This window comes from Mustela nivalis, assembly GCF_964662115.1.
Source record: "Mustela nivalis genome assembly, chromosome: 6".
In the NCBI taxonomy this organism is placed as follows: domain Eukaryota; kingdom Metazoa; phylum Chordata; class Mammalia; order Carnivora; family Mustelidae; genus Mustela; species Mustela nivalis.
The window spans coordinates 78,525,494-78,541,318 of NC_139025.1; the positions used below are offsets into that span (position 1 = coordinate 78,525,494).

At 36.3% G+C, this 15,825-nt stretch overlaps 1 protein-coding gene across 8 annotated transcripts in view; it reads left to right on the top strand.

Moving 5' to 3' along the window:
- The window catches only part of CEP152 (centrosomal protein 152), a 92,136-nt gene that overhangs the window by 64,137 nt on the left and 12,174 nt on the right, over nt 1-15,825 (top strand). For 5 of the 8 annotated variants that reach the window (XM_082734836.1, XM_082734837.1, XM_082734835.1 and 2 more), the window contains 4 exons: nt 940-1,071; nt 5,408-6,058; nt 9,022-9,163; nt 13,119-13,286. In XM_082734836.1, coding sequence (XP_082590962.1) covers nt 940-1,071; nt 5,408-6,058; nt 9,022-9,163; nt 13,119-13,286 — 1,093 coding nt within the window. The remainder of the gene's footprint in view (nt 1-939; nt 1,072-5,407; nt 6,059-9,021; nt 9,164-13,118; nt 13,287-15,825) is intronic. The other 3 variants (XM_082734840.1, XM_082734841.1, XM_082734839.1) reach the window with 1 other exon arrangement.

Here is a 15,825-nt window from a genome sequence, read left to right on the forward strand (position 1 = left end):
AATGTTTAAGGTTTGAACAGAGTTAAGAAAATGTTCTACAGACAAAGAGATATGTTTAAGGATACTGCTCTGGTGTATATCTAATCACAGATCTTGTGAAGAAAAATAAATAACATGATGTAGTAGAAAGGAAGTAGTCATAATAACTTTTTAAGGAATATAAATTTCTATAGGAACTTTATCTTTTCCCCATAATTTTAACTCCCTGGAATTTACCTGTAAATATATATAGCATTTTGCAAAAACAGTTCAGCCCCTTATGTCAACTTGGTTTCTGTATGTTTGTATGGATGTGGGTATATGTGTGTCTGTGTGTATTTCAAAATAAGGGAAGAGTACTTAATTATCTTGTGGTAACCTGTGACAGATTTACAACCATGTAGCCCTCATAATTCTTTAGGTCTTACATTTTTGCCTGAATCAATGCATCACCTTCATTCTTTAGTTGCAAACTCACAATAGACAGGAAAACTTGTTCTGGGACAAAGCTATAAAAAATATCGGTGTGTGCTGGCATGTGTTAATGTGTTTATATGTAAGGCAGGAGGACTGTGGATATGGTTGGTGTGCTATTAGACAGCAGCTGACCTCAAGTAGCATTCCTGCATGTCTTCTCCTTTTTCTCAAGAGAAATAGGAGTTTTTTGGAAATGGCATTGGTACTTTGTATGAAGCTTTCTAATAGTAGTATTGACCGTCGAGCATTTATAGATTTCTGCTTGTTGTGGTGGCATTCACTTGGGGCAGTGTGGGAAGTTTTGAACAGAAGGATGAGAACCTACTGTTGGGGGTAAGGTGGAGTACTAGAAGTCTCACTGTAACTAATGTAGTGTGGTACAGTGTGAAATACACATGAAATTGTAGTAGCTATTTGCAAATGGGCTCTTTCTGAAGATTAATACCTCACTTTACCTCTTTCTCTTGCAATAACCAATTGCAGGTGGAAACAGCTGTGCAAAATGCTCGTCATCGATGGCTGGAAGAAATGCCTGACCTTGCAGAGTATAAAGCACATGTCAGAGCAGAACAGAAGAAGTGGGAAGAACAACAAGACATCACTGTGGCCAGACGGGTAAGCGCTCTCCTTGAGAGATGCTTCACAACGGCCTCTCTCCTGACCTCCCAGCTTTGTCCAGGGAATTTGTATCTACTCAGATGGTTATGGAAGGATTAAGTACAATCATCCATGTTGAACATTAGCTCAGAGCCTGGCTGATGATGTCTGTTATCATCATCAAGATATTGAGGGAGAAAGAATATATTTTAGGGTCCTGAAACTCTCATAGTCAGGAAGGTAACCTTAACTGTGAAACTGAATCCCATTTGATCTTGCCCTATCATTAGGAGAAATTCGGAGCAGGTATTTATCTGTTTATTAATAGTCGTGCAGTATCCTTTCACATGGTTTGTTCTCTGTGCTCACTCAGTAGTCTTATAGTCTTGGAAAATAGCCAACACTCCTTTCCGGATACCTCATGTTTGACCAGAAACAAAATCATTTTGCATTCTCCCAATTTATTAGAGTAAACCAATTCTAATCAAAATGACAGTAAACTGAACATGGTTTTGAAATTTGACACAATAATACTAAAATTTACTTGGAAAGGACTAGAAATTTTTTAAATGTTCTGGAAAAGAAATAGTAGTCCAACCCTAACACATAATAGAATATGTTGGAAAATGACAATTCAGTGTTGAGTCACAAAAAGAGAATTCTTTTTGAGAATTCTGTATTATACATACTTCAGAGATAGGACCAACTGTGAATAAAAGCTTAATTGTTTCAAAACAAGGGGATAAGGAATTATTCCATAATAAATACTTTTATGATAGCCAGAGAGCAATTTGGAAAAATTAAGGTTACCCAAGCATGCATCACAATAAAGGCTAAATTATTAAGAAGTTAAACATTTTTAGGGCAACCCTCTCGGGTCTCTTTCCAGGAGCTTTGTACTATCAGTCAATAAACTTTACTATCAATAGGTTTTGCTTTACTGCCCACCAAAGAAAAGAAAAAAGGAAAAAAAGAAAAACATTTTAAATAAGCACATAGGGGAAAGCAGGGATATTTTAGATCTTTACCATAATAACTCAATTTTGGGACAACAGACATAGTAGCAAAGATAGATAAAGTAAGTAGATAAAATAGGTACAAACATTTAAAACATTTTTGCTTTTATAATTAAAAAAAAAGTGACAGGATAATAAAAAGGAAAATGAAGGAATTAAACATGGGAAACGATGGGGTACCTGGGTGGCTCAGTCATTTGAGTGTCTGCCTTTGGCTCAGGTCATGATCTGAGAGTCCTGGAATCAGGACCCCACATCGGGCTCCTTGCTCAGTGGGAAGTCTGCTACTTTCTCTCCCTCGGTCTGCCACTCTGTCCGCTTGTGCTCGCGCGCTCTCTCTTTCTTTCTCTCTCTCTCTCTGTCAAATAAATAAAGAAATAATCTTAAACATGAGAAATGTTAATACTAATACACGATAAAAACAATACAAATTTATGAGAAAAACAAGAATCTGTGGATAAGTACAGCAGAAAATGGACATACAATCTTCATGAGAAGTCCAAATAACAAATTTAGGGTACTATTTTATGCCACATATGTAAATTCTGTCTTCTTAATTATAATACAAAAGAATACATTGCAGTATTAAGTACATACTGTTCTCCCAATATTACAACCATTTTGGAAAATAATATGTACAACAGACATTGTGAATTATTCATATGTCATATTTATAATCTTATTCCACAGGTTACTTAGGGAAATAATTCAGCACAAATAGACTGTTCTAACATTCTTCTTAAGTTACATGATAGTACACACTGGTGCTCATTGCATTATTCTCTATACTTTTTAGTAAGCTGACATATTTCAAAAGGAAATTTAAGAGGAAGAGAAAAGGGAAATAATGTGAGGACGTGCATGTGTTTCAGCGCTCTGAAGTCAGGAATTATAAAGTTGGGTAGAATATAGGAAAATAAAGTAGTCAAGAGATCTTTCCTTAAGAACCAGAAGACCTGGATATATGTAAATGCAGACATGCAGAAATCAGAGGACAGTGTGTTAATCCTCAAACTTTAGCTGGCATGAGATCCCCCTGGAGGGTTTGTTACAGCAGATTCCTGGGCTTTTTTCCTTGAGATTCTGAAATGGTGGGCCTAAGAGAATCCTGAGAATTTGTGTGTCTAACAGACTCCTAGGTGATGTAACACTGCAAGTTTTTAGAGCCACTGGGGTGTAAGCAGCACTCTTCTAAATAATTATTGAGCCACAAAACATAATGTTAACGTCTTGTGGATCCTTCCTCCAAACCAAAGAAGGTGAGCAAGGGCCAGTTTCATAGCACTGGCTGGAGGGTTCTTATAAGGTTAGAATGATCCTTCAAGATCTGTAAAAATTTAAAGCCAGTTTGTCCAGAGTCCAACTTTGACCAGAGTCAAGGTGGTTCAGTGGTTCCTAAACTTTAGCTGCACATTAGAAAGACTTGAAACAGAGCATCGTGAAGGCCCACGGAGGGTGTTGACACAATGTGATTTCTGCCCAGTGCTCTGAATGTCAAAGTGAAGAGGATCTTTTAAAAAATACTGTTGCCAGTCTCCCATCCCCCAGGCTCAATGTTTTAATGGTACAGGGTGTGGCCTGGGTATTAGGATTTTTAAAGACTTCTCAAGTGATGTAATGTATAGCAGCTATCAGGAAACCCCTGAGTTGCTTAATGCTGTCAAATTTGCTTTGCACCACTTCATGTGAGAGGATACACACTTTTGATGAGGTCAACAGGTCATCCAAATTCTGTAGGATCTTCCACCTCCACCAAGCCACCTGGTAATGATTTTCAGGTATCCACGGTGACAAGCCTGTTTTCCCTTACAGCACTCTTTAAACATGTTTCACATCACTACTGAATTATCCTGCTGGTAGCAAAAGAATTTTGCTGTGCATTCTTTTGTAAAGCTCATCTTAGATGGTGGGTTCCCTTAGAAAATTTAAAATACAATTCAAAAATTTTGATTTATGTGCAACTCTTCAGGAATACATTGTTGAATAAAGGTTTATAACATTTAAGAATTTTTTAGTTGAAGATGTTTGCTAAGATTATATAATACCTGAAAACTTAGGAAATAACCCTATTTCAACAGCCAGAGCATACATTTAGATAGTACTGATTACTAGCAATCATCACTGTCCAGGCCAAGTTTTTGGAAATGCTTGCTTTAACACATATGCTTTTGACATTTTTGAATTTATAAAAGAGACTTAAGGTCATTATCTGATCTGCACCTTATGAGATTAAGGTGATTAATCTCATATTATATACAAAATAGATTAAGTGACTTTTCTAAGTCCATGCAGCCAAAAGTAAGAACGACATAACATTTATTGAGTCCTTATCTGCCAGGGTCTAGACTAAAGGCTTCAAATGGAATTTTTTTTCTTTCGTCATTTATTCCTAACAAAATTCTGTCAGGTAAGCATTATAATTGGTCCCCATTTTATAATTGAGGACCCTAAGGCTCAAAGAAATTGAGGATTGTGCCCTTGATCCCACAGCTGGTCAGTTTCCTATGGTAGTGTGTCCCCAGAGCCTGCCCTGTTAAGCACCGTGCTAGGCAGCTCTCGGCAGCCAGAGGTGGGGTTAGAGCCAAGCTTTGGCTTTTTGGTTCCCTAGGACTTCTTGGTTATGTACTACTATTCTCTGTGATCTGCTAGTCTTCTTATTCTTTCAGAAAATTAGAATAATGAGTAAAATGACTTTTTCTGTCTGGTATTGTCATTTAATGAACTCTTCTAACCACTGTGCTTCCATTAAAATACAGTTATATTTGTCTGCAAGTTATGCAGGTATATGTTATAGATTTCTTTATGTGGCTTCTTTTGCTTTATGTAAGAAGATATTTCATTTGCCATGGACATAGATAAAATTTGAGGCTACATCTGTGTAAGACTAATAGGAATTTTTTTCAGAAGTTAATTTTGGGTAATTGTATAATTACATATATTTGGGGTCAGTTTAAATTTCTAGTTCTCTTTCAAGAAACTGGTGTTTGAAGACAAAAATACTAGGTCATTTAAAATGAAGAGGGGGCACCTAGGTGGCTCAGTCATTTAAGCATCTGCCTTGGGCTTGGGTCATGATCCTGTGTCCTGGGATGGAGCCCCGCATTGGGATCCCTGATCAGTGGGGAGTCTGCTTCTGCTTTTCCCTCTCTTCCTCCCTCTGCTCATTCTCTCTCAAATAAATAAATGAAAGTCTTTAAAAAAAAAATAAGGAAAGGATCTTAGGTTATGGTATATAGGTATATTTTAGGAACAATGTCTTATCCTAAATAGTTACTGTAATTTTTTAATTAATGAGGAGATCACAAAGAATTTTAAATGTGCATTGTTATGTCTTTTAGATATCATTTGCTATTTCTGAAGCTAAAGAGAAATGGAAAAACGAGCTTGAAAATATGAAAAAAAGTGGAATACCTGGAAAAGAATTGGAAGAGAAGATTCATTCTCTCCAGAGAGAGCTTGAGTTAAAGAATGAGGAAGTCCCTGTGGTTGTCAGGGCTGAGCTGGCAAAGGCCCGGAGTGAATGGAACAAAGAAAAGCAAGAAGAAATCCACAAAATTCAAGAACAAAATGAACAAGATTACCGGCAATTTTTAGATGATCATCGAAATAAAATTAATGAGGTGCTTGCGGCAGCCAAAGAAGACTTTGTGAAACAGAAAACTGAACTACTTCTTCAGAAGGAGACAGAATTGCAAACATGTCTAGACCAGAGTCGTAGAGAATGGGCAGCGCAGGAAGCCAGGAGGATCCAACTGGAAATCTATCAGTATGAAGAAGATATCCTCACTGTACTTGAATTTCTCCTGAAGGACACCCAAAAGGAACATGTCAGTGATTCAGAAAACAAGCAACTCTTGGAACTCGTGTCAACTTGTTCTTCAAAATGGGTGTCTGCCCAATATTTTGAAAAACTAAAGGCCTGCATACAGAAAGCTTTTCGAGATCTCCTCTCCCTAGCTATAGAAAATGCCAACTCCGAGTGGGAAAAGGTATGTTCCTGATAAATGAAAAGCACTACTAATAAATATCAGAGATGATTGTAGAAGTCGAATATGGTCTTTTTTCCTTTCTTCATTTTACAGTTTAGTAGACATGAAACTTGAGTTTTTAGCAGTGGCTTAACAACTTTTTGTAGTGAATCCAGAGGATTTCATTTCTTTTTGCCAAAAAGCTTTGCTTCTTCATGGTGCCACAAATATGAGACAGAGCTTTTAGGCTGTAGACCTCTTTTTCCTAAAAAATATATGCTGTCCTTTGTAAGGGCCTGAGCTTTGAGAAACTGAATTAACTCTCATTCCTATTTTTGTTTCTTGGGCATGAGCACTTCAAGAAATATGCATCATATTAAACTAGGGTTTCTTAAGAGCTTCTAAAGAGTTTGGAAGCCTGTTTCTTGCCCTCAAGGAATTTATGTCACAAAGGCAAAAAAATGCCAACCAAGTACAAAAAATGTAGAACAAGCAGTTAGAAGTATGGCTCACTCATACAAAACTCTGAAGCCCAGTTTTGTTGCTCTACTATATCTGTGCATGTAGAATGAGTTAATGATATTCTTTCAGTTGTCTAAGTAGTCTCTGATACTAGCTTTTAGTTTTGGTGAAAGATCTGATGATTAAAGAAAGGAGATATGCATGAAAAGTCTAGAATGATATGTAGCCAGTTTCAACATTTGGAATTAGAGGTAGAAAAAAATGCCGATACAAGTTTTGAGAACAGTCATAAGAGTTAAGTTTTATTAAGATACCATGATTAATGATTTTCAAGGCAGGATTGAACATTTGATAGTAATACTTACTGGAAAGTTACAAGCTGGGAAAGAAAATCTGAGTTCCAGTCCTACACTTGAGGATAATTACTCTGTTACCTGCATAACTGGTAACTACCAGTGTAACTGCCAGTGTTTTGTAGGGTATAAATGACACGGCTTGGACTTTCTGCCTCCTGTGTTTGAGATAGTACAGAATTTTATACCCAAAAGTTACCTGAAAGATCAGTTTACCCCCTCCCAGTTCACCCCAGTTGATACTATTACTCTGATTTCTCAGAGATGTGAAAGCAACCAGTTAAGAGTTGTTTTCAATGTAAAAATAACTGGGCAAGATCACTTCCCATGAATAATGGTCGTAATACTTAATTGAAAAATTTGGAAAAATAACTAAGAATTACTTAGAGCTAGTGTTAAGGGTGAGTAGAGATGAGAAAATCATGTTACGTGCTTTCTCGTTTACTTTCCTGAAAAGGCAATCTCTGCTACAAAGATCAGGAAAATATAACACCTTTTTTCTATCAATATACACTTAATTCTGGGGTCTCTGTATAGGGTTTCTGATTGTGCTAGCAGTGTTAAGATCATCTAGATGACTTAATGTTGCTCACATGCCTATGGAGACAGAATCATATAATTTGGTTAAGAACTTAGACTTTTGTGGCTTTGGTTGGGTGGGATCAGATTCTTTTCCTGAAAAAAGTGTGACTTTGAAATGCCTTCTCTGGCATTTGTCATAGAAGAATACTGGATTGTCTGCTGTTCAAGATCTATTCCAGCTCAGGACCTTGAGGTAAAGCAATGATTGTAACCAGTGATTGTAAGTTTACAATATAAGTGCTATTAATATGAAGAAATTATGAATCATAGTTTATTAAATTTGTCATTTTTAAAACTGTTTGTGAAAAACCAGGAAAAAATAATCAGTACATATAAAAAAACAAGTCCTTGTTTGAAATAACTTAGATGATCAAAAGTTTTTTAAAATGGACAGGATGCAATCAGATAAAAAATGAAGTTTCCAAGAAAATTAATGCCTTATTGGAATACATTAATACAATTGGCCATGATGGGGGAAAAAATGCAAAAAGCAAAAATATCAATTGGAACAGAATTTTCAAACAAATTTAAGGATGCTTGTTCTGTCTTTCCTTACCACCAATGTCAAGTTAAAACTAAGACAAGAAAGTTGCTGCTTCTGCTATTTTTGTCACCTTGGCTTTTCTCCAATTTTGAGTAAAATCTGGAAACATTGGCTACCTTAGCGTTCAACTTTTATTTCTCCTTTTGGCCTCAGCCTCATATCCCCTTGATTGCCTGGAGTTTGCATTTTCTATGTAACTGCTGACCTCTGCTTCTGATGCACATTGTAAGTAGGTTTTCCAACAGCCAGTTAAATGGGTTTCTTATAATCAAAACTGAGGCTTCTAGAATCAAGCTGATATGTCGGTTTTAAGTAATTAAACAAGGTGCCTTTTTCAAGATCACCTGTTCTGTTCCTTTGGGATTTAGTAGTCATCTAGAATCTGAAAACACTGCCTTAAAAGAATGTTTCACCATTAATGGTTTTAGTAGCTGTATTGCTATAAAAGGTACTAGAACACCGAAAGTGTTCAGTAAATGTTAGTGAAGAAATAGTTTTGTGCAAAATGTTTAGGTTAGCTTCAGTTTCTCTAACTTTGGAATTCAACAGAACTTCCTTGTAAGTTGACAGTATATATTAAGGTATTTAGAAATGTAACATACTATATAAATGAAACTTTAAATTTGTGGGAGACAAAGGTTTGATATAGTTTCTGAGTTTGACCTCTGCTGCAGTGAAAATATCCTAGATTTCTTTTTTTTTTAATATTTTAGATTTCTAAGAACAATTGTGATTTGACCACATAAACCATTAAAATATCTTAAATTCGTATATATGTGTTCAAACTATATCTCCTATCTGTCTCATAGTTGGCCCACCAGACTTCTGTCAGATAATGTTCTAATTTGAAAATTATGGTCATGGTAGACTAATTCATAGTAATGACAGTATTCCTGAAACACCCTAACAAAAATACTGGTGATGGTTTAAGCAAGATTTTTTTCAGGCAGTGTTTTCTTTTTATGTTTTTAATATGATCATTTTAAATAGAGAATTGTGTAAAGATTTTTACATGCATTAACTGTGAAGATACTCTTTTTCAGAGAAATATGGCCAAGATCTCTAAGGATCCTGCCACAGAGGTCACTGGTAGAGGAGACCCCGGAGTCTTGGCAGTCCTTCCTGCACCTACTTTTGGATGCTGTGCTCAGGCCTTGGCCTTGCAAAAAACAGAAGCAGAAGCTGGTAATGGGGATTTTATTCCTACTGGTCTTTGTTACATTCATACTCACAGTTGCAGAGGGTTGCTTTGAGGATAAAAGGAAGTCCAAAAGATGCATGCAGCTTTTATGAGTGGACAAGTGGTAGGTAATATTACTCCTATCTAATCTGTGTCTTCTCCCTGGATTTCATTTTGCATTTAGGAGACGGGGATGCTTTAGACCCTCTTAATTCTATTTTTTCATGGTCTTCCTGCCCTTCATAAGTAGTTCTTATTATAAGGAGAAGAATGAGAATTTAAATAGAACAGTCATGTTTTTATTCCCTGGCTTTATTGGGAAATCACAGGTTTCATATAAAAGAATTGCCAAATAACTGGGACCTTTTTGTTCATGTTATTGAAGTTATTTCAACCATTTTTTAATGGAAATCTTTCTGAAGAGGTGTTTCCTGATTTGTGAGTTTCTTGAGAGCAGGAGCAGTGTTTTATCTTTTCCTCTCCAATACATGGCAGAGTGAATGTGTCCTTGAATATTTGGTAAATTAATAGCTTAACGTTTCCATAATGACTTAGAGTTGTCATTATGAAAAAGAATTACTGTATTGTCCTGAAGCTCCTTGACATATTCAGACCTCACTGAGTAGTATTGATTGGGCTTATGTTGCCTAATCGCTGAGAATTCTAATCTAGGAACTGACATAGCCTTTATTAGCTCTAATCCTTTTCAAAATACAGATCTCTCACAGATTGCTTCTGCCCTCCACAAACAAACATGTACCCACTCTTTCTGTTTGTTACCTGCTGTCTCTATTGCAACCTGGAAAAGAACTGCGAATTGCCAGAACAACTCATATGTACTAGGCTAATAACCTTAGTTGCCACCATTTCTAATTTAGTAATTAATATTATCAGAATTTTAGAGAACCTCTGCCTTTCCTAAGAAGTAGGTTAAGAGTTATTTTCCTGATCATCCATAAGCCCTTTTTCCTAACTTCTAGATTCTGAGTAGTTGAGAATATCTTATTGTTCATTAGGAATATGGGAATACTACCTTAATTTGTATTTTGTTTCTTACTTTTCAGTGTCATTGTATATCTGTTGTTTTTATTTGGAATAAACAGAGAATTTTTTTTTTAAATTTATGAAATGGGTAGCAATAAGTTTTACATATTATTTGGCTTTGGAAAGCCCTATCAATATGAAAGGAATTTGTTTTTACTTAAGACAAAACAACAAAAAAGATTTTTCTTCCTTTAGTCTTTTTTCCCTAAAACCAAACACATTAACCAATTCATTAGAAAAGACTAAATAATCCAAAATATATATTAATTGCTATAGTCCTTTATAATATTACTTCCAGAGAGCACCATTGTTAACCATTTGATTATAGTCTCCTAATATCTTATCATTTTTAAAGTAAGTTAAATATTATGAAACACTTGATACATGCAAAGAAAATATGTAATGGACATGTAAGTTTGGAAATCTAGCAACCAGGAGCCCATTCTTTGACTTAAGAACTAGAGCGTCACCAGTACTGTTGAAGACCCCTCTGTGTTTGACCACAGTTCCATCCCTGTAATTTCCTTACAATCCAGGGTAACAAATATTCTGATTTTTAAAAATTATTCTCTTGCTTTTCTTTGTATTTTGACCAAATACAGGTATCCTGCAAAAGCTATCGTTTTGTCTTCTAACATTTTAATAATATTCATTGTAGTCTTTGTTGCTTTTTCCCACTTACTAGCAAGCTTCTGATACTTGTCTATGTTAATGTATATAGTTCTAGTTGCTGTGTACTAGTCCATTCCATGAATCTACTATAATTTAGTTTCTTGTCAGTGGGTGTTTGCCTGGTTTCTAGTTTTACAACAGTATCTTAAATAAAAAATATAAATGCTGTGTATGATACCAGTGTGATGCTTCATTAATTCTTTGATGCTCATGGACATAAATGGCACCATTCAAAGGAAATTAAAGTCAGGAAAGAGCTAAGAATAATTTTGCTGAACCAATGATTTTACATTAAGATTTTGGGTATGGGCTTTTGATCTATGCCAGTTTGTGTTCCTACTTTATTATATCAATTATGTTAATAGTAATAATCTATTTTTGTATCATTTTTGCATATAATTTAAATTTTGCAAATTCTGTATATTACTAATAGCAATAGCTGTTACATATTGTATGCTATTCTCTGCCAGGTACTGTGCCACACAACTTTTATACATTTTGTACCTTTTGATAGTTTTAAGTATTTTTTTTCATTTGGAGACAATTTTAAACTTACAGAAAAGTTACAAAGGTAAAAATAGTTACAAGTAGCACTCATCTATCCTTTACCTAGATACATTTGTTAATAACGTTGTATACAATTTTATATTTTTCTGTGCTTATGTGTATGTGAACATTTCATTTCCTTTCCTGAACCATTTGAGGATATTATATTCATTGTGCCCCCCCCTTTTTTTTTTTATAAAATAATGCTTTTATTTTTTATTTTTTTTTATTATTTTTTTTATTTCCTTTTTTTTTTACTTTTAATTTTTTATTTTTTATAAACATATATTTTACCCCTAAATACTTCAGTGTGTATTTTTTAAAAATAGGATTTTTTTTCTTTTATACCTTAGTATAGTAAATTAAGCATTTGATAAATATTGTATCGACCTGTTTGGATTCTAATTTTGTCAACTGATGCAATAATGTCTTTCATTATTTTTCCCCCTGCAGTACAGGAATCTGTCCAGGGTCACGTACTACCTTTAGATGTCGTCTTTCTTTAGTCTCCTTTAGTCTAGAATATTTCCACAGTCTCTTTTTTACTTTTATGACATTGACGTTTTTGAAAGACTTATTCTCCACTGCTCCACCCCTACCTCCGGCTTTTGGAAGAACTTTCCTCATTTTGAGTTTGTCTGATGTTTCTTCACAATTAGATTCAAGCTGTGTTTCCTTGCCTGGAACGCTGCATGGGTGATGTCTTATCACATGCGGAGGTGCACTGTGTCCATTTGTCTTATTGGTGACGTACATTTGAACACCTGGTCATAGCATGGTCCATTTTCTTAAATGGGTTCCTCCCACCTTACAACTAATAAGTAATCTGTGGGGAGACACTTCTAAGACCATGAAAATGTCATTCTTATTAAATATTTCCCTTCTATTTAGCAATCATTGATGATGCTTGTCTGATTCAGTCTTCACTGTGGTGGTTGCAGTATTACAATTTTTCTGGCTCTAGACTTTCCTCCACTTTTACCAGTTGGCACTTGGAATGTTGCTATAATCGTGAATCTTCCTGTTAGTTTGTGTGCTTATTTATTGGTCTGTCTTTTTGTTTATTTATCAATCTGTACATCAGTCCATCTACCTACTTACCTATCAACTTCACCTACTTACCTATCTATCTATCCCATTATGGGTAAGATTATTGATACGGCTCATGGATTTTTTTTTGAATATTATATTATTCAGTAGTATACTTAGTGTTCAGATTGCCCCATATTCAGCTACTGGAGCCCTTTCAAACTGGCTCCTTTTTCCTTGTGACATTCCTGTATTTTTCAGGAATTTCTGGCATTCATCTTGTATATACCCCTGTCCCGATACTGGAGCTAGGCTTTTCTTAAAGATTCGTGGTTCCTTTTGGTGAGGAATGGTATTCAATACCAAGAGCTGAACATTATGTTTCATAGCAATTTTTAAAATAGATGGTATTTAATTTTACATGTTAAAAAACGAGGTCTCACATTATATAGTATGCTCTGAGCCACACTGCCAATAAATAGTATAAAGAAGATCTAAACCCAGGTCTGTCTCTCTTAAGCATCAGGTTCTTTTCAGTTGCACTGTTGCCTTTTTTTAGTCATGTCCCCTGGTTTCCTTCCTTCTTTCGTTTCTTAGTTCCTTTATTCCTTCTTTTTTAGTTCTTAGTCTAAACTGATATAAAAGTTTGCTGTCATTTAATTTTTGCAGATAAGAAAAAGATCCTTGAGATTAAAGATTCATGCTGTGGACACTGCTTCCAAGAACTTGAAAAGGCAAAGCAGGAATGTCAAGATCTGAAAAGAAAACTGGAGAAATGCTGTAGGCATCTTCAGCATTTAGAAAGGAAGCACAAAGCTGTAGTGGAAAAAATTGGAGGTTAGCATTTAAAGTAGCACTACTACTGGTATAAATCTCTTTGATCCTTGAAATGTTCAAATGTGACATTTTAGTTAATGTAGGCCCCGATTCTCTTTGAGGATTAATGTAAACTAATTTGGACCTTGTTTTTACTGACCAAATTATTATTCCTGAACTACAAAGAGGAAAACTGGAGCTCTAATTAAAAGGTCACATTCCTTTCTTCCTTTTTGGACTGAATAGATATTGAGTCCCCAGTATGTGTCAGGCAGTGTTCTAGGCCCTAGGAACACAGCAGTGAAGACATCTGATGGAATTCCAGCTCTGCTGTAGATGAACAAGACTCTTGTTTCCTTCCTTCAAGAAGCTTATCATCAAGTGAGGAGACCAAAAAACTGTCTAATAAATAATTGCAGGGCCGAGTGCTCCTGGCGGTATGCTTGTGTAAACTTGGCAGAAAGGATATGAGTGAACTCTTCCTCCTATTTGAGTTAAGGAGGGCTTGACTATACCTGGGAAGATGAAGGCATTTGCCAATGAGCACAGCATTTTAGGCAGAGGGGAAAGATGTGCACAAAGACCTATGGGCCTGGTCTGACATCCTTCTAGTCCATTCTTCACAGTGCTGTCAGGGAGATTGCCTGGAAGGGATAGCTTCCAGTATCTCCTCTTGCCCTTCTGCACCAGGGAGGCTACTGGGCTGCTTTACTCGAGTCGCTTCTCTCCTGTGCTCTCCTGTGCTCTTCTGTGTGCATTTGAAGTCGTACTCAGATTGCTGAGTGGGGCAGGAATTGTACTGCTGGACCTTGCATACAGTGTTGTCACACTATCCTACACCTTATCCTTTTATCATTTGGCCTAACTCTTCCTCATCCTTTAAGGTTCAGCTGAGAAAGATGCCTTATCTGCAGAGCCCTTCTTGATTTTCCCATCTGGGTTATTCGGGCTACTTCTGTATGGCCCCATAGCACTCTGGGCTCCTACTCTCTTACCATTCTGAATTTAATTTTTTTTGGTTACTTCCTGATACCCTTTCCAACCTATGCATTCCCTGAGAAAAAGGAATATGTTGTATCTTGTTCATCATTATAGTCATGATGCCCATTACATGCCAGGCGATAATAGAAAATAAATGTTTGAATGAATGAGGACTGAATGCAAGGGTCGCAAATAATTGTGTGATCCAGAAAAAAACAGACGGATAGGTTCACTTTTTTTCTATAGTTTAACTTGATTGCTTGCCTGGACACCAGTCACCTCCTTCCCTTTTCTGCTTCTAATCTTGTCCCTCCAAGCCATTCCCCATCAGGCAGCTCCAGTGACCTTTTAAAAAAAGTAAATCGAATCATGACTCTCTCTTGTTTAAAGTCCTGTGGCTTAGCTGGCCCTCAGTAGCAAATACACACACTCTATTTAACATCATCGAAGAAGCCTTTCATGATTCGGCATCTGCCAGGCCCTTCACCTTGTCTTGCCCCATACCATTTATTCTCTCATTGGGCCAGATCATGGATTTCCGTCTCTTTTCTCTTGTCTGTTTTCATCTCCACTTACCAAAACATGTCTTCCCATCCTGATCGCTTTGCCTGGCTAACTCCCACTCCTCCCTCCCCAGCGCATGGCTTCCTCAGGAAGGCTTTCCTAACCACCCCAGACTTGGTTAGCTTCTTGTCTTAGACATTATCTGCAGCTTCAATGTTTTTTCTAACATTATATCATGCTTGTAATTAATTTTTGTCTGTATTGTCCTTTGGAGTGTGGCCTTGATGATGACGACAAGAATCAGATCCTGGTCTGGCACTTAGTGTACTCGGGAAATAATGTTGGCTTAGAGGAGCCACCTGCTTCACTCCCCTCTACCACTTACCAAGTCTGTTAGAGACAGATAATCCTTATTTTAAGACAAGACAGGATTTTAAGAACTTTGAGATAAAAATTTTAACAACTGTAATTCCCATGGTGTTGGCTTAGCTCTTTGGTAGAGGCCAGAAGAGTAAATGAGCTTATTTGTAGCTCTTGAAGAATTTGATGGAAATCAAGAATATGTGTTTTACATAATAAAATGACAAAGGCAGCTGGATAAGAGTATTATTTGTAAATAGTATGTAGCACCATACATTGTGATCATAGTTGTTCTGCACAGTGCTTTTTGAGGCTGTCTTATGTAATCCATAGACTTAGAAATAATCCAAGAAGTTGGGACTTAGCTCAAAACAGTGGGCTGATAAAACGGGTCAGGGTCAGAATTAAGTCATCTGATAGTTTGATTTCAGTGTTTGTCTTTTTTTTTTTTATTATTAATTTTTTATTTTTTATAAACATATATTTTTATCCCCAGGGGTACAGGTCTGTGAATCACCAGGTTTACACACTTCACAGCACTCACCAAAGCACATACCCTCCCCAATGTACATAATCTCACCCCCTTCTCCCAAACCCCCTCCCCCCAGCAACCCTCAGTTTGTTTTGTGAGATTAAGAGTCACTTATGGTTTGTCTCCCTCCCAATCCCATCTTGTTTCATTTATTCTTCTCCTACCCACTTAAGCCCCCATGTT